Source organism: Hypanus sabinus, chromosome 18 (assembly GCF_030144855.1).
Source record: "Hypanus sabinus isolate sHypSab1 chromosome 18, sHypSab1.hap1, whole genome shotgun sequence".
In the NCBI taxonomy this organism is placed as follows: Eukaryota; Metazoa; Chordata; class Chondrichthyes; order Myliobatiformes; family Dasyatidae; genus Hypanus; species Hypanus sabinus.
The window spans coordinates 51,131,557-51,159,129 of NC_082723.1; the positions used below are offsets into that span (position 1 = coordinate 51,131,557).

At 41.1% G+C, this 27,573-nt stretch overlaps 1 protein-coding gene across 1 annotated transcript in view; it reads right to left on the minus strand.

Moving 5' to 3' along the window:
• Positions 1 to 3,691: 3,691 nt before the first annotated feature.
• Positions 3,692 to 27,573, minus strand: part of LOC132407576 (chloride intracellular channel protein 4-like) — a 37,240-nt gene continuing 13,358 nt past the window's right edge. The window contains exons 3-6 of the mRNA XM_059994304.1: positions 19,322 to 19,447; positions 11,315 to 11,421; positions 10,347 to 10,510; positions 3,692 to 8,252 (exon numbers count right to left, since the gene is read on the minus strand). Of these exons, the coding sequence (XP_059850287.1) occupies positions 8,091 to 8,252; positions 10,347 to 10,510; positions 11,315 to 11,421; positions 19,322 to 19,447 (559 nt within the window). The 3' untranslated portion in view covers positions 3,692 to 8,090. The remainder of the gene's footprint in view (positions 8,253 to 10,346; positions 10,511 to 11,314; positions 11,422 to 19,321; positions 19,448 to 27,573) is intronic.

Below are 27,573 nucleotides of genomic sequence, written 5' to 3' on the forward strand. Positions count from 1 at the left end.
AGCAGAAGCTGAACCAATTGGCTGCAAAGCTGGAACTCAATCTGATGGAGAATTGGGTGGAATTGGTATCAATGAGGCAGAGATTCTGCATCAACAGAGACATGCAGACCCAGGAAACATTCAAATTGGTCCTCAGCAACAAATTGCAAGTTCTACAAGAACTGCATGAGGAAGAGGATTGACACAACGAATCGCGGAACGTTAAGGAGATGCTAGTCTCAACAGGTCAAGAGGTACTAGATACTGAAAAGAACCAGGAGGAAGAATGGACCTCAGCTGAAACGTTCCACAAGGTCAAGGTGGGGAGGCAGAAGAAAGCAGTCATGAGGAACAACAGGACTAGAGTGACACTGTGCAGAATCCTGCAGCACTATGGAGTACCAGGCAAGATGGTCAGACTGAGCAAGAATTTGTAAGAGGGAATGTCTTACAGAGTTAACAGCACAGAGCAGCTCACCAGCAACTTTCAGGTGTCAGATAAGGATGGCTGATAGCCCCTTTCTTGGCCCTTCTGATCATAGACTAGATCATGACAACATCTACTGCACAAAAAAGAATGGGATCCAGCAGACCCTATGGAAACAATTGGATGCCCTTGCCTTTGCTGATGGTAAAGCTCTCCTGTCTCATACCCACAAGGAGATGCAGGAAAAAAATCAACGTATCTAGCAACCACATGAACACAAGTTGGCCTGAACATCCATGAAGAGACAACTAAAGTCCTCTGGATCAACTCAACCTATGTCGAATCAGTCACACTTGAGGGACGTCCAGATGAGGAGGTAGAAGCTTTCACCTACCTGGGTAGTGTCATTGACAGACCGGGTGGCATCGGTGCAGATGCCAAAGCAAGGATCAGTAAAGCTGGAGGAGCTTTCATCCAGCTCACGTATATCTGATGCTCCAAGGAGCTGTCACAACATGATCAGGCTGTTCTACTCCAACATGAAGTCAGCTCTTTTGTACAGGGCAGAGACTTGGAGGACAATAAAGAGTATCATCAGGAAAGTGCACACCTTTATTAGTCAAAAACATGAGAAAATCTATAGAGGCTGGAAATCCAAGGCAACCTAAACAAAATGCTGGAGGAACTCAGCAGGCCAGGCAGCAACTATAGAAAGAAATAAATGCCAACTATTTACTCTTTTCCATAGATGCTGCCTGGCCTGCTGAGTTCCTCCAGCATTTTGTGTGTGTCACCTTTATTAATAGCTGTCTGAGAAAAATCCTCCAGGTCCGCTGGCCAGAAGCCATTGGCAACACCGATCTGTCGAAGAGAACACAGCACCTAGCAGAGGAGAATTAAGGAAAAGATGACAGGAATGGACAGGATACTTGGCTACCTGTGTAAGCCAAGTACCAACATGACCAGGCAAGCGCCAATGTGGAATCCAAGGAGATCAGCAGTTCCTGAGATACTGAAACCAACAATCATTCACAATCAAAATCCCTTAGATCACATTACTTCCCTATTCTGATGTTTGGTCTGAAAAAAGCTGAACCTCTGAACCATGTCTGCAAGCTTTTACACATTGAGCTACAATTGGCTGATTAGATATTTGCATTAATGAACAGGTGTATAGGTGTACCTAATAAAGTGGCCACTGTGTGCAAGTAGACAATGTGGTTAAAAAAAAAGGCATCTGGCATGCTGGCCTTCAGTAGCCATGACACTGAGTATAGAAGTTAGGGCATTATGTTGCATTAATGCAGCTCCACGGGATGAGGCTCCAAATGGAGTACTGTAACCAGTTATGGGCACCCTGTCTAAGAAAGGTGTGTTAAAGTGGAAAGAGTGTAGAAGAGACTTACAAGGTTGTTGACAGACCCAGATGGACTGGGTTATACTAGGACTTTCCTCCTTGGAATCTAAAACAATAAGGGGTTGAGCTTATAAAAAATATTTAAGGGTATGAGAGACAAAGATAAGGTGGATAGTAACAGTCTTTTTCCCCAAGGTAGGGAAGTCCAAAATTAGGGGTCATAGATTTAGGCTGAGAGTGATTTGTAAGAGAGCTGTGGGTCAACGTTTTCATGCAGAGAGTGGAGAGTACGTATAGAATGAGCTGCTGGGGAAGTGGTTAAGACTCGAGTAATAGCCACCCTCTCCATGAAGTTACTCTGAAGATCCCTTTTATACCTTTCCTCTCTCATCTTAAGATTATACCCGTTAGTTTCACCCTTCTCTTTCCCTGGAGAAAAGCAGTCATTCTATGCCCTTCATGATTTTATACACCTCTAAATTGTCACCCATGAGATGCCAGGAAATAATAACCAATGGACCATAAACAGCGGATTGTGCCCCAATCATATAGAATGTTTTCTAATTCTCCTGATAGTTATAGCATTTAAAAAAGTGCAAATAGCTGAATATTATCAGAACAAAAAGATTTTAGAAGTAGTCAAAAATAAACTTAAATATACCTTAAACTGTTAAAAATAACATCAACAATTAATGTAACCATACAATATACCTTTTTTTTAAACACAGGTCAACATTTCCAGTTAAGCAATTAATTTTGCAGCACGTGGCCATGACTGATGTTTCCACTCAAGGTATGAAATCTGTTTCTCTTTTTGATAGACGTTGACTGACCTGTTCAGTGTTTCCAGCACTTGTTTCATCTTTTGGTCATCTGCAGGTTATTTGATTTCCCATTCAATATATTGCTTTTTTTGGTTTGTTCAGGGCACAAGGACAGTAATTAACGTTTGCTCCTTATACCCACTGAAGTGAGAGGCTTGATGGGCCACTTCAGTTAAGACTTTGTGAGACTAGAACAATTTCTTTCCATGAGGGAGATTTCCAACCATTAAATAGTTCCAGTCATGGAATCGCAGAAAGATACAGCACAGAAACCATCCCTTCAGCCCATTGAGACTATACAAACCAACAAGTTTAAAGAAATCCTACATTGATCCTATACTTTCTTAATCTCCCTGCTTAACACCCAGGTAATTTACAGTGATCAATAAAACTACCAGCCTGCACACCTTTGGGATGTGAATGGGAAACCCACACTGTCATAGAGCGAACTTACAGATTGTACCCGAGGTCAGGATTGAACCAGGGTATCTGGTACCATGAAGCAGTGGCTCTACTAGCTGTGTCATTGTGCTGCTATTCTGGGTTTAATTAAGTTACCTGAATTTGAATCCTCTAAGTACAGATTTATACATCCTAGCTTTCAGATACTCCTCCAGTAACTCAATATGCTACCAGGCCAAAGCCAAGGTTCATTTTTGAGGAGGAAGTGGGAGATTTTACCAAGTGGCAATGAGTTTGGCTGTTTCATCCAGTTGTTGAAACTGCAGCTTCAGTGCATGTGCCAGGAGTCATCAGTTCATTTACTGTTTTTATGAAATCCTTCTTAAATGCAGGTTTGCACTGAAGGCCTTGACAACTACACTGCTGACCACATCCAACAATATGAAAACCAATTTCACTAGCCAACAATTCTTGCCATTCCTAATGTTGAGCAAAACCTTCATAGAAATGTGGTGGCTTAAATCCAAAACACAATGCTTTATATAGTTTACATGCAGTGTGGCATAATAAAACCTTACAAGGAAAGCCAGTGGATAGTTGTCATACTGTAGGCCAACACCAAATTGTCTTACACTGGTAATTAATGAGCAACATCAACACATTCAAAGGTAAAACATGGAATTTATTCAGAATTTTATTCAAGATATTATTTACAAGCAACCAATTCTGTTAAATCAGTAATAATTTTAGAAATCACTACTGCATTAAACACAGTGCAAAGCAACTTAAACACAAGTTATTCCAGATTTAATTACCAGGAGAATGTCATTGGATGCAGAACAATACGAGCGTCATTTATGATTAAAGAGGTGCACCAATTATTGCCCAGCACTAACCACCCTAATGCTGATGGGACAGGTTCTTCCATTGTTTTAGTATCTGAGGTGTAGGTAACCCCATAGTACTGTTAGGTAGGCTGTTGCAGAACGTGGCCCCGTCAGACGTGGGCCTAATGAGTTATAACATGGGGAGAAACTATGACAAGGTATAGTACTAGAAACTGGTGCTTGCTGCCAATGTCCATCCAGATGGTGGGTTGGAGGTTTGGGAGATGAGGATAAGCAGCATAAGCATATGTTCCAATCAGTACCATGAAGATCATAGATCTGACCCTGCCCTGGACTTATAACCACTCAATAGGCAGCACCATGCACTCTGTGAATCTGGGTCTTTGCTAACAAAGGGTTTCAACCACTGACCTGGTTGAGATCTGCCACTGCAAAATAGATTAGAGATTACAGCTGGAGTTTCCATAGTTTTCATGGACACAGGAATATGATTCCACACTAGGAATCAGAGAACCAATGCAACTGCTCAACATGGATGGGGATTCTTCATGGACTACGGAAGCAGTGACAAAAAATTCTGGTTTAAGATTCCTCAGTAGAAGCATTACTTGTACATTGAGCAGCAGGAATCCATCAATTGTGAAAATAGCTTATTTGTGGCAACACTACTTTTGATAAATAAGGTGCATTATCTCAGTGAGCAGTAATAGTAAACACTAAGCACAGAGATTTAATCTAGAAGAATTCAGATATAAAATGATAAATAAACTTCTATTAACAGCACAGACCAGGTACTGGTAAATGAGATTTGTATGTATGAGTATGTGATGGTTGGCATGCATGAGGTGGGCTAAAGAGCCTGTTTCTGTACTGCAAGATATCATGACTCAATACGTAACTGCAAGATCAAGCTTATTTTAATGGTGCCTGTTATTAATTCGCACCATTTATATTGTTGTTCAGTGCACTGCAAACTCCCCATAATAACAAAACTAGTTTGCATCTTCTAACGTTTCAGCCTACCAATGCTTAACATAATGGGGACTGTAAAATCACCCTCCTGACCTTCAAATGGTTTCCTCCCTAATCCTTCTACCATTCAAGTCTATGTACTCTGGTTTGACCCCTCTGCAAAGGCAATAGTACCTACAATTTTCAAGATCAAGAAGCAATATACTGGGAGAACAAAATTCTGAAGAAGAATTTGACCTAATAAGTCAACAATTCACTCCCCCATGGACTCTGCTCAACCTCTTAAATTCATGAAGTCGATTGTTGCCCCAGAGTCCAGCATCTACATTCTCATCTCTAAAATGTTCCAATCTTGTTTCTTGTCTAGTGGAATAACTTTTCTCCATTAATAACAATGTACAGTATGAAGCTGTGGTCTAGCAATAATCGTGCACATCCTGACATTATCTCCAATCTTTGCTTATATTCTCTTTAGCCCCAGCACATAATGGTTTGCATTCTGTATACATTTTAACCATATCAACCCTGTCCTGTCTCTGTTAAGGATCTGTGCACATGCATTTCCAGGTCCCTCAGTTCCTATTCAATATCATCGCATGCATCGTACCTATTCAATATCGTTCCATATACCATTCAGTATATTAACTTGCCTTGTTGCACCTCTACAAATGCATCACATTACACTGCTCATTTGCTATTTTTCTGGTGTACTAATAAGGCCATCAACATCCTTCTAAGGCAGGGGTTCCCAACTTAGAGTCTACAAACCACTCAATTAATGGTAACGCACCGTAACATACAAAAAGGTCAGGAAACCCTGCTCTGAGGTCTAAAGGTTTCTTCTCTAACACTGCAGATCCAACATTTGAGGTACAACATTTAAAAATAGAATATACAGTATATAATACAGCAGTGACATCCTTCATTTGAGTAAGTCAACTATTGACTCTCCTGGAGCTGATAAAATTTAATAGAAAGGAGAAGTAAGCAGTACTGAAATCTAAATCTGTAACAGAAAAACTAAGTAATTTAATTCTGCTAACAATTATTATAACTATTTTTCACCACAACCTAATTTAAATCATACTTTAAGGTGTTTAAACATACACAGATAGAAATATGAAATTTGATTCAAAGTACTTAAGCAGATTTAATTCCAAATCTAAATACCGATTAAGCATATTGCAGAATGTGTGCTTGATCAATACTAATTGCAATGCTTGATTTCTTTGATGGGTCTGTACTGGTGTAATCACTTGAGTGTTTATCTGCATTATCACTATCTGATAATTAAAATTAGAATTTCACCAACAAAAGCAAAAGGTAAAAGTTATTTATATTTGATAACAGAGTATACTTCTTTTATATCTCTGTATCTGCGGTGAGTTCTCTAAGAGGACCTCAAACTTGTCATGGGGTTTGGAGGCTTGCATGTCTCAATGACTCAGAGAACTGGGTTGGCTAGACTCAGGGCTTTATGCTTTGGCTCTTGGTAGTGTCACCCATGCCAAACAAGTCAAGGGTAGAGTCCAGATGAAGAATGGTCCAACAGTCCTCCAGGTTATGGGATTTAGCTCAATGCTAAAACTCTGGCTGGTCAAACAAAACCGTTACAGAAACAGCAATAAATAATCCTTCTGTATCTGTTTGCGATGGTACGCACAGACAGAGATGGAAGACCTTCATTGCTGCCCTAAATGCCAGGGCGTAATGAGCTGTAAGTAATCTGCTGTGAGTAGAACAATAGAACATTACAGCATAGAAACAGGCCTTTTGGCCCTTCTTGGCTGTGCCAAGCCATTTTTCTGCCTAGTCCCACTGAGCTGCACCTGGACCATATCCCTCCATACCCCTCTCATCCATGTACCCGTCCAAGTTTTTCTTGAATGTTAAAAGTGAGACTGCATTTTCCACTTCATCTGGCAGCTCATTCCACACTCCCACCACTCTCTGTGTGAAGAAGCCCCCCCCCAACATTCCCTTTAAACTTTTCCCCCTTCACCCATATCCTCTGGTTTCTTTCTCCCCCAGCCTCAGTGGAAAAAGCCTGCTTGCATTCACTCTATCTATTCTATTGTTTCTTGGATTCACTGAGTATGCCCACAAGAAACAGATCTCAGAGTTGTATATGGTAACGTATATGTACTTAGGTCATAAATTTAATAAGTAGGGAGTTTAAATTCAAGTAATTAAAAAATTTTGTCTAATTATGTTTCACTTCCACCAATCTGTCATGCTGCATTGGAACATCAAGAATTTTTAAACTGTTTCTAAGGTTTTTCAGCCTTCTAGAAAAATTGTGTCATCTTAATTAGAATTGCCACGTTCTTCAGTCAAATCTCTCAGGCCTGTAATTTTCTCAACAAGAACAGACTTATTAATAAAAATATACAATTTAACTTTATTGGAAGGCACACATTGGTATTAATTAAGCTAGAGATTTCACAAAGGTTTTGCTTGTCTGCAACATTAACTTCAGATTATTTGAACCTTCATCTTTAAAACAAGCCAAAAGCTATATGATGAACTGAGACCGAGGCTTGGGCCTACTCTAACTGTTCCGGGGAATCACGTCTATGGACTCAAATTTGGTTCAGAATGCTGTTGCTTGCTTCGATTGTTTGCACGATTTGTGTTTTTTTTTTCCCTCCTTCTCTGAACATTGGGTGTTAGTCTTTCTAACAATGGAGCTTAGAAAAATAGATACCTATGGGTAAGCTTAGTAATTTCTAAGATAGGGACATGTTCAGCACAACTCTGTGGGCAGAAGGGCCTCTACTGTGCTGTGGATTTTCTAAGTTTTTTTTAAATTGGGTTCTTTCAGGTTCCTTGCTTTGTGGCTACCTGTAAGCAGACAAATCTCAAGGTGTATAATTTATATATTCTTTGATAAATAAATGTACTTTGGAATCCTTTGAAGATCTAAAGAAAATTTTGCCAAAATTTCAATGAAATCATTATTGAGTGGAGTTGGGATGAATAATATATTTTACATTTCCCATACTCTAACCCTCTCATTCATGAAATTACATCAATACAGAGCTAAAGGAACTAGTCATTCTAATGAGCTGTCTCCTCTTCGTATTTTGGTGATCTGGACTTTCAGAAGGCCCCAGTGGCCCTTTAGAAATTGAGGCTCCAGAAACACAACATCCAATATGAACAGAGAGATTTGTATGTGAGAATGCTGTATTGTTTTAAAGCTTGACAGTTCTAATTATCAGCATAAAAACAGACCCATGACAGGAGGTGATTTCTGATACACCTCTAGAAACCAAAATCTATACTAGTGTTTTCACAACATTTTTATATGCCAGTTTAATCTCTTCTTCATTGGGGCAGGTATTCATAAACTCTTCACGTTTTTCTGCACTTTCCAGATACCTACACAGGCCTCTGAGTTGCTTCGGGATAGTAAAGTTCCGATAATGCTTGCATACAACCTGTTAAGAAATCGGATAGTCGGTGGTGTCATTAGTGTGTCTATGCAAACCATGTGAACAATATTGTACAACAGGTCATCACACCTCTCATAGCATGCAGCCCACAAACAGCTTCACACTCAAACAGTTATGAATAAGTGGATAAAGAAACAGAGTACCGTACGCACATACCCAAATGGTTTATTTATTTAGATAAAAATAGGTTTACAAATTTGTGGGTCTTCTCTTAATGACATCAGTCACAGATTATGTTTCTCTAAACACTATAAAATTTCTCCAACAACTTTATCAACCACTTTAACACCTGACATGAATCACCTTTTAATAAGCCCATCCTATGGAAACTCACACAATACAGGCCCAGATTTTAAAAGGAAATGCCAGCTCATTCTGGATTTCTACATGCTTATCCATGAGTGTTAAAATTGCAATTTTGCTGTTTGGTGGTACCCTTATATTGGACTTCGCAGTTTCAGGAGTACGAGTTTGCAAGGATTCCCTGGTTCCTAACAGGGATCCTATCAGACAAGTGAAGTACATGTTCTTCTCCAGTGACTGTACTAGAGAGGGTGCAAAACAGATTCACTAAGATATTCTAGCTATCCTCCTTCCCTTTCCCCCACCTTTCTTTTATTTTGCAACTTCCACCTTCCTTTCCAGCCTGGAAGGGTCTTAAATTTCTATAGAAGCTGCCTGACCTGCTGAGTTTCTCCAACATTTTATGAGTATTGTTTGGAATTTCCAACATCTGCAGATTTTGTCATGTTTATGATTCATTATGATATTGCCTGAGTGGGGGACATTTTCATTATTGGAAAAATTAGATGGACTGACCCCATTTCCCCCAGAGTGAAGGAAGTTGAAGGCTGATGATATTAGTGTATCAAATTATAAAAGATATTGCACTAAATCTCTTTCCCACGAAAAACAAGAGGGCATGGGTTTAATGTGGAAGGAAAAAGTTTTAAAGGAGATCAGAGGGGAAAGTTTTCTTGCATAGAGGGCAGTCAATTGCTGGAATTCACTGCAGAGGAGGTAGTGGAATTAGATGCAGTTATTACATTTAAGAGGTATTTAGACACTTAAATAAGCAAGGTATAGAAAGGCATGGTCCAAATGGGGGGAAATGGGATTTGCACAGATGGACCAATTTATTGGCATGGACAAGGTGGGCTGACGGCCTGTTTCTGTGCGGTAGAACTAGGAGAATGACTATAAGGGACTAAGTGTTGGTGCGGATAGATAATATTTTAACTGTTAAGCTTACAATTTTTTGAATTAGCTAAGATAATTTTAATGGTTTGAATGCATCGCAATTCTAGAAGCACTTAGCTTTTAACAGCTTTTTCAACTAGTTAAACCAGTAGTGTGATTTAGCCAATGGGTATAACTGATAACAGCGACAGCTAGCAGGGCTGCTGCTTCTCAGCTCTGGTGGGCCCAAGTCAATTCTGACTTCCGAGTCTGACAGTGTGGAGTCTGCATGTTATTCTTCATGGCTGTGTTCCCTGTTGATGCTCCAGTTTCCTCCCGCATCCTAAGACTTTGGTGGGTTAATTGAGGACTGTAAATCGATCCGAGGACGTAGAGAGAGGCTGAATGTGGGGGTATTGATGGAAATATTGGAAAAAACTAATGAATTTACAGCAGGATTAGTGGAAACAAATGGCTGGAGACCAGGAGAGATGCAATTGACTGAAGAGCCTGTTAGTTTGGTGTTGTGGCTTATAACAAAATGACTTGAGGGTGGGGCTCATCCTTCCTCCCTGCTCTTCAAACTTACATCACACATCATCATGTCACTGTGCAATATCTCCCCACAATTTTTGGAGCTAGCTTCTGTCATACAAGTTCTCTCCAGAGGTATCCAGACAAGGCAAGTGCTAAGATTGTGGGCAGGCATGGACAGCACAGCAACAACTGAAGACTTGAGGCCATTGAATCGGGGAGTGGGGGCTGTTAATGGTTACAACAGGACTCTGAGTCCCAAAATAAAGACCTCTAACCCAACTCAAGTACTATTTGGAAGATAAGTATCTATCCTACAGAACGAGGTACCCAACGATACAGTCCATGTCTTGAAACCCCACTCACCTTGACAATGTAGAGTTTAGGCAGGAGATTGCAGTCGGCTAGCGTCAGCTCATTTCCATCCAAGAATAATCGCTCTGATGGCCGAGAACTGTCCTCGTGTGGCAAAGGTGTGTTCAGGTATTGTTCCAATTCCAAGAGCGCTTTCAGGAACAACTTCTCCAAAGCTAAACACAATAACACAATGTTTAGAACCATCTGCCAACTGTACAGCTCTTACTCACAGTAAAGCCCAGCCTACTTGATTCTGACCAAACACTAGTTAAGCCAAAGATAATGGGGTAGATTTTCCTCATTGGAAAATAAGCCTAACATTTTACAAGAAAGTATATGCTAGCTATAATCCTGTAGATTGCTAAATTGGTTTTATTGTTGTCATACATACCAAGTTCAGTGAAAAACGTGCATTCCATCAGTGCAGTGCATTGAAGTAGTAAAAGGGAAATTGAGAACACAAACTTAAATACATTGACTGGAAACGCTCACATATTCACTCAGTAGATTGGAAAAAATGTATACATATTGCTCACTGCACAAATGGAAAGGTGCATTTCTTGAGAACAAAATGTCAATACAAAGTAACAAGACTTAGAAGTATTGATGTGAGTTCCCAGGTTGGCAGACACAGGGAGGGTCAGAGGATCTGATGTATGGGTCCAATGGATCACTTGGCAGCTACTAATCAGTTTGTTTGGACAAAGCGGATAGATAACAGAAACCTATTGATTGGTTGAGAAACAGACCACTTTTTGACTCATTTTACCATCTTTAGCAGGGCTTCCAAACCTTTGCTTAATGGTATTGGTCCATGGCATAAAAAGAGTTGGGAACTCCTGATCTGCAGGAACTGTAGTTCAATACCTGCTTAGATTAATTAATGAGACATTTGATATAAGGAGATAAACTTCATACAACTGGGCCTTAATTAGTACACCATCAATTTTCACATCAAATGCATATGATACACTCACTTTCGTTCTTTGCAGTAAGTGGATTCTTAATGTAAGCTGAGAATCTCTGGAAGATGTTATCACCTGCAGTCCTGGACTCCTTGTATCTGACATCCAGTTTTGGGTACCTGAGATAAACAAAGACCCATATATAAAGTGGCTGCCAGACTCTGCATCTGAATGATATGAACTGATAAGGCAAAAAATCTGTAAAAACCACTCTTATACTTCATACTGTTTATTTCATTAAGAGTATCCTGACTGAACAGGAACAGCACGAGGGCCAAGAGCTGGCGGGGGGTCACGTGGTGCTCCAAGTCCATTGCACTTTTTAATAAGATGAGCTGCTATTGGATTTTAAGTCCACTTTTAAAATTACAGAATCAGGATTAGGTTTAATATCGCTGCCGTATGTCATGAAACTTTACGGCAACAGTACAATGCGATGCATGATAGAGAAAAAAAGAAAACCGTGAATTAAATATATATAAAGTATTTAAATGAAACAAGAATTGCAAAATAACAGGAAATATATAAAAGTAGTGAGGTAGTAGTGTTCACAATTTCAATGTCCATTTAGAAATTGGAATTCGGGGGGAAGAAGCTGGTCTTGAACTATTGAGTATGTGTCTTCAGACTCCTGTACCTTCTTCTTGAAAGTATAATGAGAAAAGGGCATGTCCTGAATAACGGGGGTCTTTAATGATGGATGCCACGTTTTTGAGACACCACTCCTTGAAGATGACCTAGATACTATGGAAGCCAGCGCCCATGATGGAGATGGCTAATTTTACAACTCTCTTAAGCTTACTTCAATCCTGTGCAGTAGCCGCTCAATACCAGATGTTGATGCAGCCAGTTAGAATGCTCTCCATGGTGCATCTGTAGAAATTGTAGAAAGTCTCCACACACGCCTAATGAAATACTGCCACTGTGTTGCCTTCTTTATAGCTGCATCAATATGTTGGGTCCAGGTTAGATCCTCAGAGATCCTGACACCCAGGAACTTGAAATTGTTCACTCTCTCCAATCCTGATCCCTCTTTGAGGATTGATTTTGTATTTCCTTGTCTTACTCTTTCTGAAGTCCACAATTAGTTCTTCGGTCTCACTGATATTGAGTGCAAGGTTGCTGCTGCAACACCACTCCACCAGCTGGTATAGCTCACTCCCGTACCCCCTCTCATCACCATCTGCGATTCTCCCAACAATGGTTATATGGTCAGCAAATTTCCTGTTCTCATACCCTTCAACTTCTCTAATTGGTCTACCTCAGACTTGAGACTCAATATTCATAATGATTTATGGTAAAATATTTGAAAAACATTATTTTAGGTGAAGGAATTCTTCATCATCTGGATACTAAGTGGTTAATCTCTTATAGTCACACTGTATCCATCATTCTACACTTTCCCACTCTCACTATATCTACTTTGCAAGTCCCCCAGCATCTTATATATGTTTCAATAAGATTACATACAATTCCACACATTTCAGGAATCTTGTAATTTAACCTACTCAAATTAGAAAACAAACTAATAAATTTCTATTGAAAGGATGAAGAGACAAAAACAATACTCCAGGTGCGTTCTCCAGGTGTGATCTCAGAAAAGGCCTGTAACATCATAGCAAGTCTTCTTCATCCATGCATTTCATTCCTCATTTCTGTTTGCCTTCTTAATTCACTGCTGTAACAGCAAGACAAACTTCTGTGTTTCTTGTGCAAGCCTACCCAGGTGTTTAAGAACAATAGCACTTGATACTTAATACCCTTACTCATCAATTCTTCCTACAAAAGCAAATAACCCCTCATCCTCTCTTCATACTCCATTTCATATCTTTTTGCCATTCACTCAAGTTGTCCATACGCTGTTGCACAGTCTTTGAGCCCATAAAACTCTGTTTTTCACCAATCTTTGCATCATAAGCGAATGTGGACATTATTAATGGTTTACGTATCCAACTCCTCCAAGAAGTCCGCAAGCTTACCATACGGTTTGGAGGCTTGCGTGCCTCTGTGACCCAGAGAGTCATGCTGGCTTGAGCCAGCGCATTATGCTTTGACTCTTGGTAGGGTCATCCATGCCCAGCAGGTCAAAGGGTAGAGGCCAGACTGAAGAGAGTTCCATAGGTCCTCCTGGTTCAGGGGTTCAGCTTAGTGCTAACAACCCTGACTGGTAGAACTAAATCATTAAGGAAGCAACAATGAAGAATGCTTCTGCATCTGAGTGTGATGCTGTTCCTGAGTCTCCACTTGGGACAGCATTACTGACCGTAGTGAAAACCAAGAGGAAACTACTGACATTATGAAGGAAGCCCTGAACACTGCCAGAGGTGGACCTTCACTGCTGCCCCAAGTGAAAGCGTAACAGGCAGTACGTATCTAATTCATTGACATGGATTGGAAATATCTGAGGCTCCAACACTGATACCTCAGACACCCAATCTGCTACAACATGCTGAAGTGAAAATGCACTGTTTATTCTCACTCACTGCCCCTTCTCTGTTAGCCCATCTTCTTTCTTAGTGAATTTTACTGTCCACATCATGAGCACCCATCTTGTACAGCCAAATTTTTTTATAACAGCTTATGAAACCCTCTTAACTGCCCATCAGTTCCCTCTGGTGCTCCTCCCTCTTCCCTTCCTTGCATGATTTTCTGTCCTTCCCTATCAGATTTCCCCTTCTCCAGCCCTTTATCTCTTTCACCAGTCAACTTCTCGGCTCTTTACTTCACCCCCCACCCCTTCTCCCAGTTTCACCTACCACCTGACATCTTGTACTTCTACCTCCTCTCCTCCTACCTTCTCCTCTTTCTTTCCAGTCCTGATGATGGGTCTCGGCCCAAGATGTCAACTGTTTACTCTTTTCCATAGATGTTGCCTGGCCTGCTGAGCTCCTCCAGCACTTTGTGTGTGTGTTGCTTTGGATTTTCAGCATCTGTAAATTTTCTTGCGCTTCTGAACATATGTCAGTGCAGCCCATCGTGAGAAATTGGAAAAATATGAAACCACAGCCATACCGCCTAGCTCAGGCCTTCCCTCTAGACCTAGCCACTGCAGAAGAGTGACTCATGTTAAAGAGGCTACTGTGATACCAGTGATCACTCTGAGTGAGCTGCAGAAGTCAATGGCCACCACTATGGATGAAGTTAATGGCTCCACAATCTCTAAGACTTTGTACAAAAAGAGTAGTTATGGAAGGAGCCCTGGCTAAGAAATGTATATCCCTGGCTGCAAAGACTTTGCAAAGCATCACTTAAAAGATACCATAAAGAATTGGAAGAACGTCTTGTGATTTGGTGAGACTAAAGTGGAACATTCTGGCCTCAACACTAAGCAGTACATGTAAATCTAATAGTGTGCATCTGCCAGGTAACACCATCCCTACTGTAAAGTATGGTGGAGATAGCATCATGCTATGAGGATGCTTTTCAGCAGCTGGGACTGGTCAGGATCGGTGGGAAAATCAATGCTGCTATTGATCTTGGATTCAAAACCTGCTAGACTCTGCCAGAAAGCTTAAACTGGGCAGGAAGTTCATCTCCCAGCAGGACAAAAACCCAAAGCACACCACCAGAGCAACCACAGAGTGGCTTCAAATGAAGAAAATTGGTGTCGTTGAGTGGCCTGTTGCTGATCTTCCCTGATCGAGTATCTCTGGAAAGACCTCAAAATTGCCATAAAGCACTGCTCTCCAACTAACCTGGCACAGCTTTTGTGCAATTTTGCAAAGAGGAATGGGCAAATCTGCTCCTGCATGTTGTGCAAAGCGAATAGAGACTTATCCAAAAGATTACTGGAAATAGCTGCTGGAGGTGGCTCAACTAGATACTGAGCAAAGGAGGATGGATATTTTTGAACTGCAGACATTTCTGTCTCTAAGTTTTTAATTTTTCATGCTTTACAATTTTCCCTGTTTTTTGGGTTCTATTGAGAAAAAAAGAGCACGTTCAAAGGTTCAAAGTTTCATTTATTATCAACAAATATATGTAGTATACAACTCTGAGATTTGTCTTCTCCACAAAACAAAGAAAGCCATGGAAGTCATTCAAGAAAAACATCCAATCCACTCCACACTCTAAAAGGAATGGTAACACGATCATCAACCCCCACAGGCCCCTCCTCCCCCTGCCTAAAAGACAAAAAGCGCCACGCGACAGCAAGAACATCAACCCCCAAATCTCCCACACAAAAAGAACTAAAACACTCGCCAAAAAGCAACAAGAATGTTAACCCCCAAACTCTCCCTTGCACAAAGGAAACTAACGAACTTCCCAAATGGCAACAAGAACATTATCCCTCAAGCTCCCATTCGCATAAAAGAAACTAGTAAACTCCACAAACAGCTTTAAAAACGAACAGGCAAAAGCACAGAATATAAAAACCATGGAACTGAAAGAGTCCACAGTTCACAGTCCAATCCGTAAATCACAGAACTTCGGTAACATCCTGCGATAGGATTGAGAGAGAGATACCACTCAAACACAGAGGCTTTCCCTCCATCAACAGCAAGCGATAGGCCACGACACAGACCTCTTCTTCAGCAGCCAGTGATCAAGAGGCAGGTAGTCGGCGGTGAGCCTCGCTCAGTTGCCACATTCACCTTGATGTTTCAACCTTCCTCAATGTTTTTGTTCGTGATTAATGGACACTGTAATCAGCCAAATGGAGTCAATCGTGCGCTCAGATCTCTTCTCTAAGCTTTTTTGCCTCAAGGCCACTTGCACTTACTAGAATCTTCTCAGAGACAGCAAAGTGCTAGATCACTCAATCAAATCACCAAACTGCAAATTGCAGGCTCTAGCAATTCCAGAGGCACATTTAGGGTAAAAAGCAGCTAAAAAAGTGAAATAAACAGATGTGTGGACTATCTGGAAGAAGTCGACCAAGGAAGTGTCATATGCTGGTGACACCTTGACCAGAAGCCTTTGTATGTGAATCACAAACTAAAGTTCTCAGTTAATTTGATCAAAATCCCTGGCTGTAAAACTCTTTTATGTGCACAAAGGGTTAGGGCTGAATACTTTTACAAGGCACTATGTGCTTCTCAAAATGATCGTATCTTCAGCAATGGATTTCAGCATTTTCATGATAACTAACATTAAACTAAGTGGCCCATAGTCCTTCTCTCTCTCTTCTTTTCCGGAAGAGTGTAGTTACATGTGTCTCAGTGTCAGGTGCAAGTGGAACACCTGCATTACTTCAGCGTTAAAAATAAACAGTTGCGTGGTTTAGTTTTGGTTGCCTGACAAGAATTTGAACTTGATCAGCAAGATGCTAAATATTGTTTCACCAATGTCAACATCCAAAGTTCAACAAGTGTTCCCACTGTCATTAGTAAAGAGAACCATTTAAATACAAAAAAAAAGTACAATAAAAGTACATATTGCAAGGTAACAATTTTGCCTCAGGCCATGCAACTTGTTAACTACGAGCTGAGATGTAATGGAATATTTTACTACCAGGCTGTCAAATGAAAAGTAGGTCACAGTGAATTAGATCGGTTGTTAAATCAAAGGAAGTTAAGGGTATATTAAATAGAAAAGAAACTAAATAGAAATGTTGAAAGCTATTTGGGGAGAGGATTGAGTCAACAAAGAAGAATTGTACACAGGAGAGTCAGTAACCAGAGGGCAAAGAAACCAAAATTAATCTGTGCAAAAGGGACTGATTTCTTTAACCCAGTGCAGAATGAATATGAGTTATGAACAGTATTTGTTACTTTAATGCTGACGTCCTTATAACTAGTTACTGTTTGAGCGCAATATTGTTGATAGGAAGTTTTGGAGACTGTCCACGAACAGAGGGTTACTTGCTTTGTTCCAGCTCAATATGTCTCACAAATAACAATTTGTACGTTATGTAATGGACCACATTAGTAGTTAAGCATCAATGGGGCATCCAATTTCAAACTCAGCAAATTGCTCAAATGCAGATTCCATTCTCCAAATGTGGAATCAGATTAAGTAAAAATTGTGCCTGCAAATAGTTTCCAAGCTAAATATTCACTTGAAAAGAAAGAGTTTGCAAGTGTCGAGGAAAGAACTGGGGAGTAATTGTTCTTGTCAAGAAATTACACAGAATTGATAGGACAAAATATAACGTTTCTGAACTTATAATTGAGTGCTTACCCCTTTTTAATCCAAAAGATGTACATTTTCTCATACACAAGTATTTTCTTTGTTCCCTCAGTCCATCATCAAGGAATCCCACCACCCAGGTCATGCTCTCTTCTCTTGCCAACAGGAAAGTGGTACAGGAGACTCAGGACCCACACCACCAGGTAAAGGAAATTTTAAGCCTCAACCATCATGCTCTTGAACCAAAGGGGATAACTTCACTCGCCCCATCGCTGAAATGTTTCCACAACTTCTGGACTCACTTTCAAGGACCCTTCATCTCGCATTTGCAATGTTTATTGCTTATTTATTTATTATTATTTCTTCTTTCTTTTTGTGGTTGTATAGCTTGTTGTCATTTGCACACTGGTTGAATGTCCAAGTTGGCTCAGTCTTTCACTGATTTTTATTATGGTTATTATTCTATTATGCATTTATTTAGTATGCCTGCAAGAAAATGAATCTCAAGGTTGAACACGGTGACATGTATGTTAATTGATAATAAATTTACTTTGAACTTTGAACTTAAATAACTTCATTGGCTTTACTAGCTATATTAGTTAAGGATGTTAAGGTCCAAATTCTAATTCAATGGTTGTGAACACTGATTTAAGGTTAGAGTGGTAGAATCTGGGGGGGGGGGGGGGGAGGTGCAGTAATGGAGAAATGGGGAGAACAAAATCTAACCACTGGAAAATTAGTGTCAATGAGAGCTTGATTGTCAGTACTGTTACGAAATCCCATAACGGGATCGCTTACCAGCAAAAATAGAGAGGTCCGTTGAAGTCTGATGGTACTATTATTTTTAAAAGCCTTTATTTATGAAAGGGGCACAAACGTAAGATTAATACAACCATTCAGATAATATACGTAGTCACTACTTAATCTAAAAGCACGGGTCTAATAATAACCATCAATAAGAAACAGCTCGATCATTTGTCTAGGGGATAATATAGTGTCCGATGGAAATATAAAAGTCACTCAAATTTCTGCAGGCTTCTGGCTTTCGGGGATGGGGGGGGGGGCGCTGGGTTTCCACTTGTTGGAGAGAGAGAGAGAGAGAGAGAGAGAGATTGGTGAAAAAAGAAAAACTTGCCCCGGTCTTTATGAAGCAAATCTGTTGAATCAGGGGAGCGGGCTTCCCCGATGTTAGCTAAAAGTGGTTTTCCATGATTCCAGCCACTGACTCCAGGCCCGGAATCTAACGCACGTGGCTTCCTTCAAAATGGCTTCCCACTACGAAGGGATCGCTAGCGTGTCTCCTGGTGCGTCTGAAGGGGTTGTGTCCCCCAGACCCTCCTTTATACTTCCTCACGGGGTCTCCAATGTCTATCAGGTTGGGATAATGCAATCTCTCTCTCAATCAGCCCACTTTGCCCGAGGGCTTTATACGTGGTCTCCATGAGACAATAGTCAATGTCGCCTTATTTTGCATCGCGGTGGAATGCGGTATCCGGCACGTCTCTCTCTCTCCCATTTCTGTGTCTATTCAGCACGTTTCTCTCTCTCCACCTCCTGGGTCTACTGACCACCCCTCAACTAGTGCTCTTGCGATTCTCACAAAGGAGGGGGCTGCGGACATAACAGTGCAAAGCTGATAGACAAAATAGCATGTTTCCATATTGTATGACTTTATGACATCATGAGAGATCAGAGCTATTCTGGGTTTGCTCTAGCTTGGTAACACCCAGACAATACCATATAAAGAATTCCATATACAATAAGTTTAAAAGAGTTAAAATTGTTTAAAGATTTAAAAGGGAGGATAAGAGATGGCTGGGAGATTTGAAACATTGGAAAGTTCAAGGATATGAGTAGGAGATGGCCAGAAGGCGCTGAAAACAGCACAAGATAAGACCGCTACTAGCAATAAGACTGCAGAATAAGACCATGTGCAGTCTTACTTACTTGGGAGGAGCGAGAACCTCTTCTAAAAATTCTTCAATTTTGTTATTATCTGTCTTGAGCTCACCATTGTAGATAAGAAAGGGCAGCTGGCTCCCCGGAGCAATCTCTTTCAAGACATCAGGGTTCCTTGAGAAAAAGAGATATACATTATAATTCAAGTCAACTCAAGACCTGAACAAGATACTTCAATAAGTGTACACAAAAGAACAACCTGAAATTCAAAAAGATACAATGGTCGAATATGTGGTAGATTCACACATAGGCCTGTGTAACATGACTCATTCCTGTTCTCAGTTTGAGGGATTTTATATATTCAGAAGTTCTGATGAAACCCATTCTGGAACTTCAGTTCCTATTTTGAAAGCCTTCTCTCAGCCTTATCAACACAGCCCAGTCTTCTCTTTTCCTTTATATACTTAACTAGTTTACTATTTAATACACTCATACTGTTCCCTTATCTACTCTGTAATACGTTCCATGGACTAACCACTCCCGCAGTGGCAATGTCTCTTCGCAATCTACTAGTGACCATGTTTTGTCTACAACACCTAGGCTTGCTCTGGAAATATCTAGTCTGTCAAACATTCATAATTTCAAAGACAAAATCAGAAAATTCTGAAAATACTCACCAGGTCAGACTGGACCTGGGGGAAGAGAAGCAAGGGTCAACATTTGAAATTGGAGAGCCTTCATCAGAGGGTTTCAGTACAGAATAATGGGGCAGCACACGGGCTTTGAGGAGAGGTCTCCAACCTGGGTCATCAACTCTGTTTCTTGTCCCTTAGATGCAGCGTGAGCTGCAGAATAATTCCAGCATTTTCTGTTTTTGTTTTAGATTTGCAGCATTAGAAACTTGCTTTGATTTTGTTTCAACTTTCAGAATTACAAGGATCACCTCCTAGAATCTAGGATGAATACAGTATCCCGGTGGAGGACTTTATCAAATGGTGCAAGCTGAATCATTGCAGCTCAACAACAGTAAGACAAAGGAGATGGTGATGGACTGAGCCTGCACTACTTCCTGTTACTATTATTGATGGTGCAGATGTGGATATGGTGAGGACCTACAATTACCTGGGGTGCACCTGGATGACAGACTTGAGTGGAGCACCAACACAGAGGCTGTGTACAAGGAAGGCCGAAGTCACCTCTACTTCCTGAGGAGAATGAAGTCCTTTGGAGTAGGCAGGCCTCTCCTCTACATAATACAAAGTACACTGCAGATGCCGTGGTCAAATCAAGACATACAAAAAAGCTGGATGAACTCAGCAGGTCGGGCAGCATCCGTTGAAAGGAGCAGTCAACGTTTCTGGTCGAAATGTTGACTGCTCCTTTCAACAGATGCTGCCCGACCTGTTGAGTTCATCCAGCTTTTTTGTACATCTCTCCTTTACATGTTCTGCCAGTCTGTTGTTGCCAGTACAGCCTTCTACATGGTGATGTGCTGATGCAATGGCATCAACATAATTGATGCCAATGGGCTCAATAAACTGGTTAGAAAGTCTGGCTCTGTTCTCCCAGTCAAACTGGATACACTGGAGGCTGTGGTAGAATAAAAGGGCCCTACGGAAAATCCTGGCAATTCTGGACAATGCTTCTCACCTTCTGCATGCTAACTTGACTCGCTGGACAGAGGAGCTCTTTTAGTAATAGACTGAGACAGCTGCACTTCTCCAAAGATCACTAAATGATGCCATTCTTACCCTCGACCATTAGTCTCTGTAATGAGTCAAGGAAGTAATGACTCTGGGAAGTGATGATTCCCTCCTGTTAGACTGTTTGTGGTAACTTTTTTTTATTCTTTCTTACTTCTCTTCTAATATTTGTATATCTGTGCACTTGTAATGCTACTGTGACACTATAACTTCCTTTGTGATCAATGAAGTATATACTTAACTATACTTTTTTTCCTGATAAGATATCACTATGCCTGAAAGGGTGAAGAAAAGATTTAGAAGGATGTTGCCAGGACTTGAGGATCTGAGCTATAAGGAAAGATTAGAACTTTATTCCCTGGATTGTAGGAGAATGAAGGGAGATCCTATAGAGGTAAACAAAATTACAAGGATTATAGATAGGGTAAATACATACATGCAGGCTTTTTCCACTGAGGTTGAATGAGAGCATATATTATTATATAATCCCATAATTATGCTCATTATGGAATATTTTTAAATTGTCTTACTTACAATATCTAGTTCCAGTTACCTTTGTACGAATCCTTGTTGTCTGATTTACTACATGGACTGGCAAGCTTGTAATATTGACCCAAGACTGAGATCATCTCAGATTTTTCTTCTCCCCCCCCCCCCCCCACCAAGGCTTTGAAGCTAATGCAGGAGCCATTGATATCATCAAGAACCAGTCTTCAGACTATTTCCACTAAGTATATTGACGCTTACAAGCAGTGATTGGGTTTTGAAGTAACAAGGCTCACAAGGTAAACAAAAGACTTTCAGCTACCTGTAACACTGCAGGCAGCCACTTGACAGAAGTGGTCTAGAAATCCATCATTATGTTTGGGCACAATGTGCTGCAGAAGTGTCAAATGTACAGAATGGTTGGGAACAGGAATGGATAAAGGGAACCAGTGTATGGAAGGCCACGCATTAAAACCACTTGAAACTTGTCCACGTCCAAGTCTAGACTCTTCAACCACAGCAATATTTAAACATTTTTAACTTGTAATTAGAGTGATTCGGATAGATTTGTGCATAGGCTGGGAATAGAGGTTACTCATCATTGTTCCGTTCGGATTTTGCAGGGTCTCCTTGTCTCCAGAGTTCATCAGAGCCTTGAAAAGTTCTAGACAGGGAGTTGAAGTCCAGAGCTAAGGTGAGGTTGTTACTCTACTGTATTAGCAGAATGCAGCATCCAGAACCCCTGAACTGAAGTCAACAGGCATCAAGGAGAATAACACTGTAATGCAGGGATTCCTAACCGGGGGTCCACAAGCCCATTGGCTAATGGTAGGAGTCCACGGATTGAAAATGGAACCCCTGTTCGAAGGGACCTGAGACAAGGAGTTTGGTTGTGGTTTTTGGAGATCAATTACCCAGTCCAAAAAAGTCACAGTTACAGTAATTGCCTTCCTAACCAAGTACAAGAGCAAGTTTAATTACCATTCAACCATACATGGATACGCATGTAAAAGGACTTGTTCAAACCAACAGAAGTTCATATTGGCCTCTTTCAGTTCTATGTTTTATTTCCTGTTCTTGCCCATTCTTTCTTGTTGCCACTTGCTGGGCTGGGGGTTTGGGGTTTGATGTTCTTGCCGTTTCTCCATGTGGATGCTCTGTTAGTTTTTAGGGAAGGGTTGTGGTTTGTGAGTTTTTGTTACTTTTTCTTTTCGTGCATGGGGGGAGTGGGACTGATGTCTTTCTTTCAACTACTTCGATGGTCTTCTATATTTTATGGCTAAGAGGAGAGAACAAATCATCTCAGAGTTGTATTCTATATACTGTTATGAAGGATGAACAGCTCTGATGGGCAGAAGGGTGCAAGGTTGCCCATGTCCCCCTCCTCTGGGAGAATTACAAACCGTTACTGTTGCCAGGCTGCTATTGAGAGTGAAAGAGATGGAACAAACATACTGGGACAGGAACATTTGCTTCAGACAAGGGCGAGGTAACACCAGGGGAGAGAGATCATATTATGACTCCTGTAAGACTCACGGCTCCGGAGAGGGCTGTTTACTTGGTACCATTCTGTTCAATGAAATTCCTCAGTGGACAGCCAGAGTGGGCTGGTTTGATGGGCTAAGCCATTCAAAACTGATTGACACCTGAGACCCCGTGAGTACGGATAAAAGGGAGGTCTGGAGAGACACCCCTCAGACACACAAGGAGATGCACCAAGAGACACACTAGTGAGCACTACTTAAGTGTTGGAACCCACGAGAAAAGTGTGGGGCATCGGAGACCGAACGAAGGATCGGTCAGTTTGAACTCACAGTGTTTATAGCGAGGCTGGTGGGGGCTTGTGTGTGTGTCCACCCTTGCCTGGGTGACGAGTCCACCACAGAAGAACAGTCTAGCTAAAGGACAGAGGGGTCATACCTGAATGGCCACAACAACGACGGATCAAGAACGTAAAGGAAGGTTTGACTGGCTGTCACTGTTTGATCGCTCTCTCTCTCTCCCCAACAATTACAACACATCGACCAACAACTACCTCAGCATGTATGAACTGAACTTTATATTCACATATGACAATTCATTATCCCCTAGACATCGATAGAGCTTGTTTATTATTGATTATTATTATATCCACACTTTTAGGTTTAGTATTGCTAACGTGTATTATCTGTATATTTGCATTGTCGATATTGATTTGTATATTTTACTAATAAACACTGTTTTGAAAATAGTACCAGACTCCAACGGATTTTTCTATCTTTGCTGGTAAGACACCCAGTTACAGGGTACATAACAAATTGGGGTCTCGTCTCGATATTTGATATCAAATTGGGGGGCCAGTGAATCGGGCTGTAAGTCCATTATTTGTTCTGGTTGCGTGGGTAGCCAGACTGGAAACCAGCAAAGATGGATGGAGATGAATTTATACAAAACCCGACTTTGAAGGTGCTAGAGAGTGCCAAAAAGATGGACTTGGTGAATGTTGCAAAAGGTTTAAATCTCACAGAGGGTGAAGTCGTCAATGAAAAAATGGGAGATACAGAGGGCCATAGCCCAGTATTATATATCTGAGGATGTGTTCACGCCAGGGGTATTGGAACTTATCCCTGAAAAGAAAGCAGTTGTTGGGGTGGTTCAGTTAGAGTTGAAAAAATTAAGGTTGGACGCGGAGCAGAAGAAAAGGGAGTATGAGCTCCAACTAAATGAGAAAGAGAAACAGAGGGACCGTGAACGTAGGTTAAAACAGCTGGAAGCAGTGGAGAAAGAGAAAGAGAGGCAACATGAGCTGGAAATAGAGAGGGTAAAGCAACAGGGAAAAGACCGAGAGGAAGGCTCAAGAGAGGAGAAGTTTAATGTTAGTAGAGAGTTTAGGTTAGTACCTCCGTTCAAGGAGACGGATGTTGATAGTTACTACTTGCATTTTGAAAAGGTGGCAGTGAATCAGAAGTGGCCCAGAGATCAGTGGGTGGCATTGTTACAAAGTGCATTAAAAGGGAAGGCTCAACGGGCATATGCGGCGTTGTCCATGGACGAGTCTGCGGATTATGAGGAAGTAAAAGATGCTATCCTTCGGGCATATGAGTTGGTACCTGAGGCATATAGACAAAAGTTCAGAGATTTAAAGAAACTGTGGAATCAACGTATGCAGTTTGCCTATGAAAAGGGTGTGCTCTTGGATCGTTGGTGTGCTACAGAAAAGGTGGAGGAGGATTTCCATCGTTTCAGAGAGTTAAATCTGATTGAGGAATTTAAAGGTTGTGTTTCGTATAATATCAGGATGTATCTGAATGAGAAGCCAAATAAGTCTATATCGGAATTTGCCGGGTTTGCAGATGAATATGCCCTAACCCACAAATCAAGGTTTTCCTCAAATAAGAGTTACCAGAAAGGCAGTAGGGACGGTAAAGAAAGTCCATCGGCTAAAGTCGAGAATAAGCCGGGAGCTAGTGGTAAAGGTAAGGAGGAGGACAAGCAGGCTGGCAGGAAGGTTCCTGGCTTGACCTGTTATAATTGTGGAAAGGTTGGTCATATTGCATCTAAGTGCTTTGCTTCAAAGAAGGAGACAGGAAAAGGGAAAACAGCAGTCCCTACAGGGTGTATTGAGTCGATCAGTAAATCAACGAGGAAGGCAAAGGCAGATAGAGTATGAGAGGGGCGTGAGAAATTTATTTCAGAAGGGACGGTGTCTGTGAAAGAAGGAGAGACCCCAGTTCCAGTGAGAATCTGGAGAGATACTGGGGCTGATCAGTCATTGATCCTAAGTAAGGTGCTAGATGTTGGTCCTGAGACTGGAGAGGTAGTTTTAAGAGGTATAGGAATAGGGACAGAAGCTGTGCCTTTGCATGGGATCATTATAAATTGTGACCTGGTATCTGGACCAGTTGAAGTAAAGGTGCGGTCAGAATTACCGAGAGACGGCGTGGACGTCCTTCTTGGTAATGATTTAGCAGGTGGTGACGTGGGTGCAGCAGTGAAATTAACTAGCAAGCCTGTGAGTGCTGAGGACCCGCCCCTAGATTCTAAGATCTATCCCACATGCACAACCACTCGCAGCATGTCGAGAAAGGCAGCTGAGAAAGAGGACAGTTTAAATAAGTCCAGTGTTGATTTGGCTGAGACGTTTTTACCGACCTTGTACCAAGAGGGGTTAGGGGATGGTGAAGCAGAGAATTAGGAGGTGAAAGAGAGTAAAGGTGAGGAGGTAGACCTACCCTTAGCCAGGAGGGACTTTATGGAGGCACAGAGTAAAGATGAGAAACAGATAAGGCAGTTAGAAAGTCCAGGGTTGGACATGGATGATCTGTCTGGCTTGACAGAACTGTTTGAAGTTGAAAATTTTAAATGTGTTCCCGATAATGATATAAGGGCAGTCCTAGATGAAAAGGATGCCATTACCTTGAAGGAGTCTGCTGGGTTAGCAGATGAAGTTGTTTTAACCCGCAGGGTTGAGTTTACTCCGGATGGGAGTTGCCCAGAGAGTAACTGGGAGAATCAGGGGAACTTAGAATTTGAAAAAGGGACTGGTATAGAAAGCCTGGAAGAGGTAGATGTCCCGTTTCAGCATGTTCAAGATGTGGATGCACATGGTGCTGAATCTAGTAATGAAACTCAGGAAAAGTCTGAAGTATCTGATTTAGTTGAAAAGGAATGCAGTCCTTTTGGGTCAGATGGACTTGGTCCAGTGAAGAAAGGGTTAACCTTGGTACCGGTGGAGAGTGAGAATTCTCAGTTGTTTGTGTTAGAAGGTGTGTTAAAAGTTAGTGAGGAGATGAAGGCTGGTGATGTGAATATTATTGAAGGGGAAAGTATTGTTCCTAGACTATTGATTAAAGAAAATTTAAAGTCTGAATTGGTTTTAGAAGCAGTAACCAGGCTGAAGGAACAATGGCTTGTCAACAAGGTGCCTGTGAAACAATTACAGTTTGTTTTGGAATTTAAAGGTAAACAACTTGCTGATGTTATTCAAGGAGGTGATTTGGAGGGACAGAATCAAAAATGTTGTTTTGACAAAGAGGGATCATTTGCAGATGTTAAACTGAAAACTAATAGAATGAAGGGTCCTGAAGATAAAATTAATGACTTGCTCAAAAATAAAGAATTGTGTGGAAGTTCAGAAAATGGACTAAGTTTGGAAAACATTGGTGATAAGATAACTCCTATGAAAGGAGTATGTGTAAGCCTATTCCACACTGAGAGTGAAATGGAAAAGAGGCAAAGGTTGACAAACGCCACAGGATCTGGTTTTCAGGGATTTTGACAAAGCATGTGAAAGATAAAAACACCATGGAAGATTGACTGTTAAGCTTAAAAGTAAAATAGAGATTAGTATTTGCACAAACTTTTGTAATGTACTACAGTATAATCACACCTGTATTGGTTCACACTTTGTAATATAACTTTAAGCTAAGATCACAACCCTTTAGTTTTTTTTGCTGACGAAAAGAAAAAAACATAGGTGATTATTAAATTGGAGTCTGATGCTACAAGAGTTTGATATTCAGATACAACATATTAAAGGAAGTGACAATGTAATCGCTGACTGTTTATCTAGAAGCTAAGTGAAGGTATATCTGTATTGCTTTATAGTTAAGAACACTTCTGTATTTTTTTTTGCTAAACTCTGTAATCCTGCAAAACGCTGTACTAGTTAATTTTCCCCTGTGGTGAAAATTCCTAGAAGGATGGGGGTGTTATGAAGGATGAACAGCTCTGATGGGCAGAAGGGTGAAAGGTTGCCCATGTCCCCCTCCTCTGGGAGAATTACAAACCGTTACTGTTGCCAGGCTGCTAATGAGAGTGAAAGAGATGGAACAAAAACATACTGGGACTGGAACATTTGCTTCAGATAAGGGCGAGATAACACCGGGCGAGAGAGAACATATTATGACTCCTGTAAGTCTCACGGCTCCGGAGAGGGCTGTATACTTGGTACCATTCTGTTCATTAAAATTCCTCAGTGGACAGCCGGAGTGGGCTGGTTTGATGGACTAAGCCATTCAAAACTGATTGACACCTGAGACCCCGTGAGTACGGATAAAAGTGAGGTCTGGAGAGACACCCCTCAGACACACCAGGAGATGCACCAAGAGACATACTAGTGAGCACTGCTTA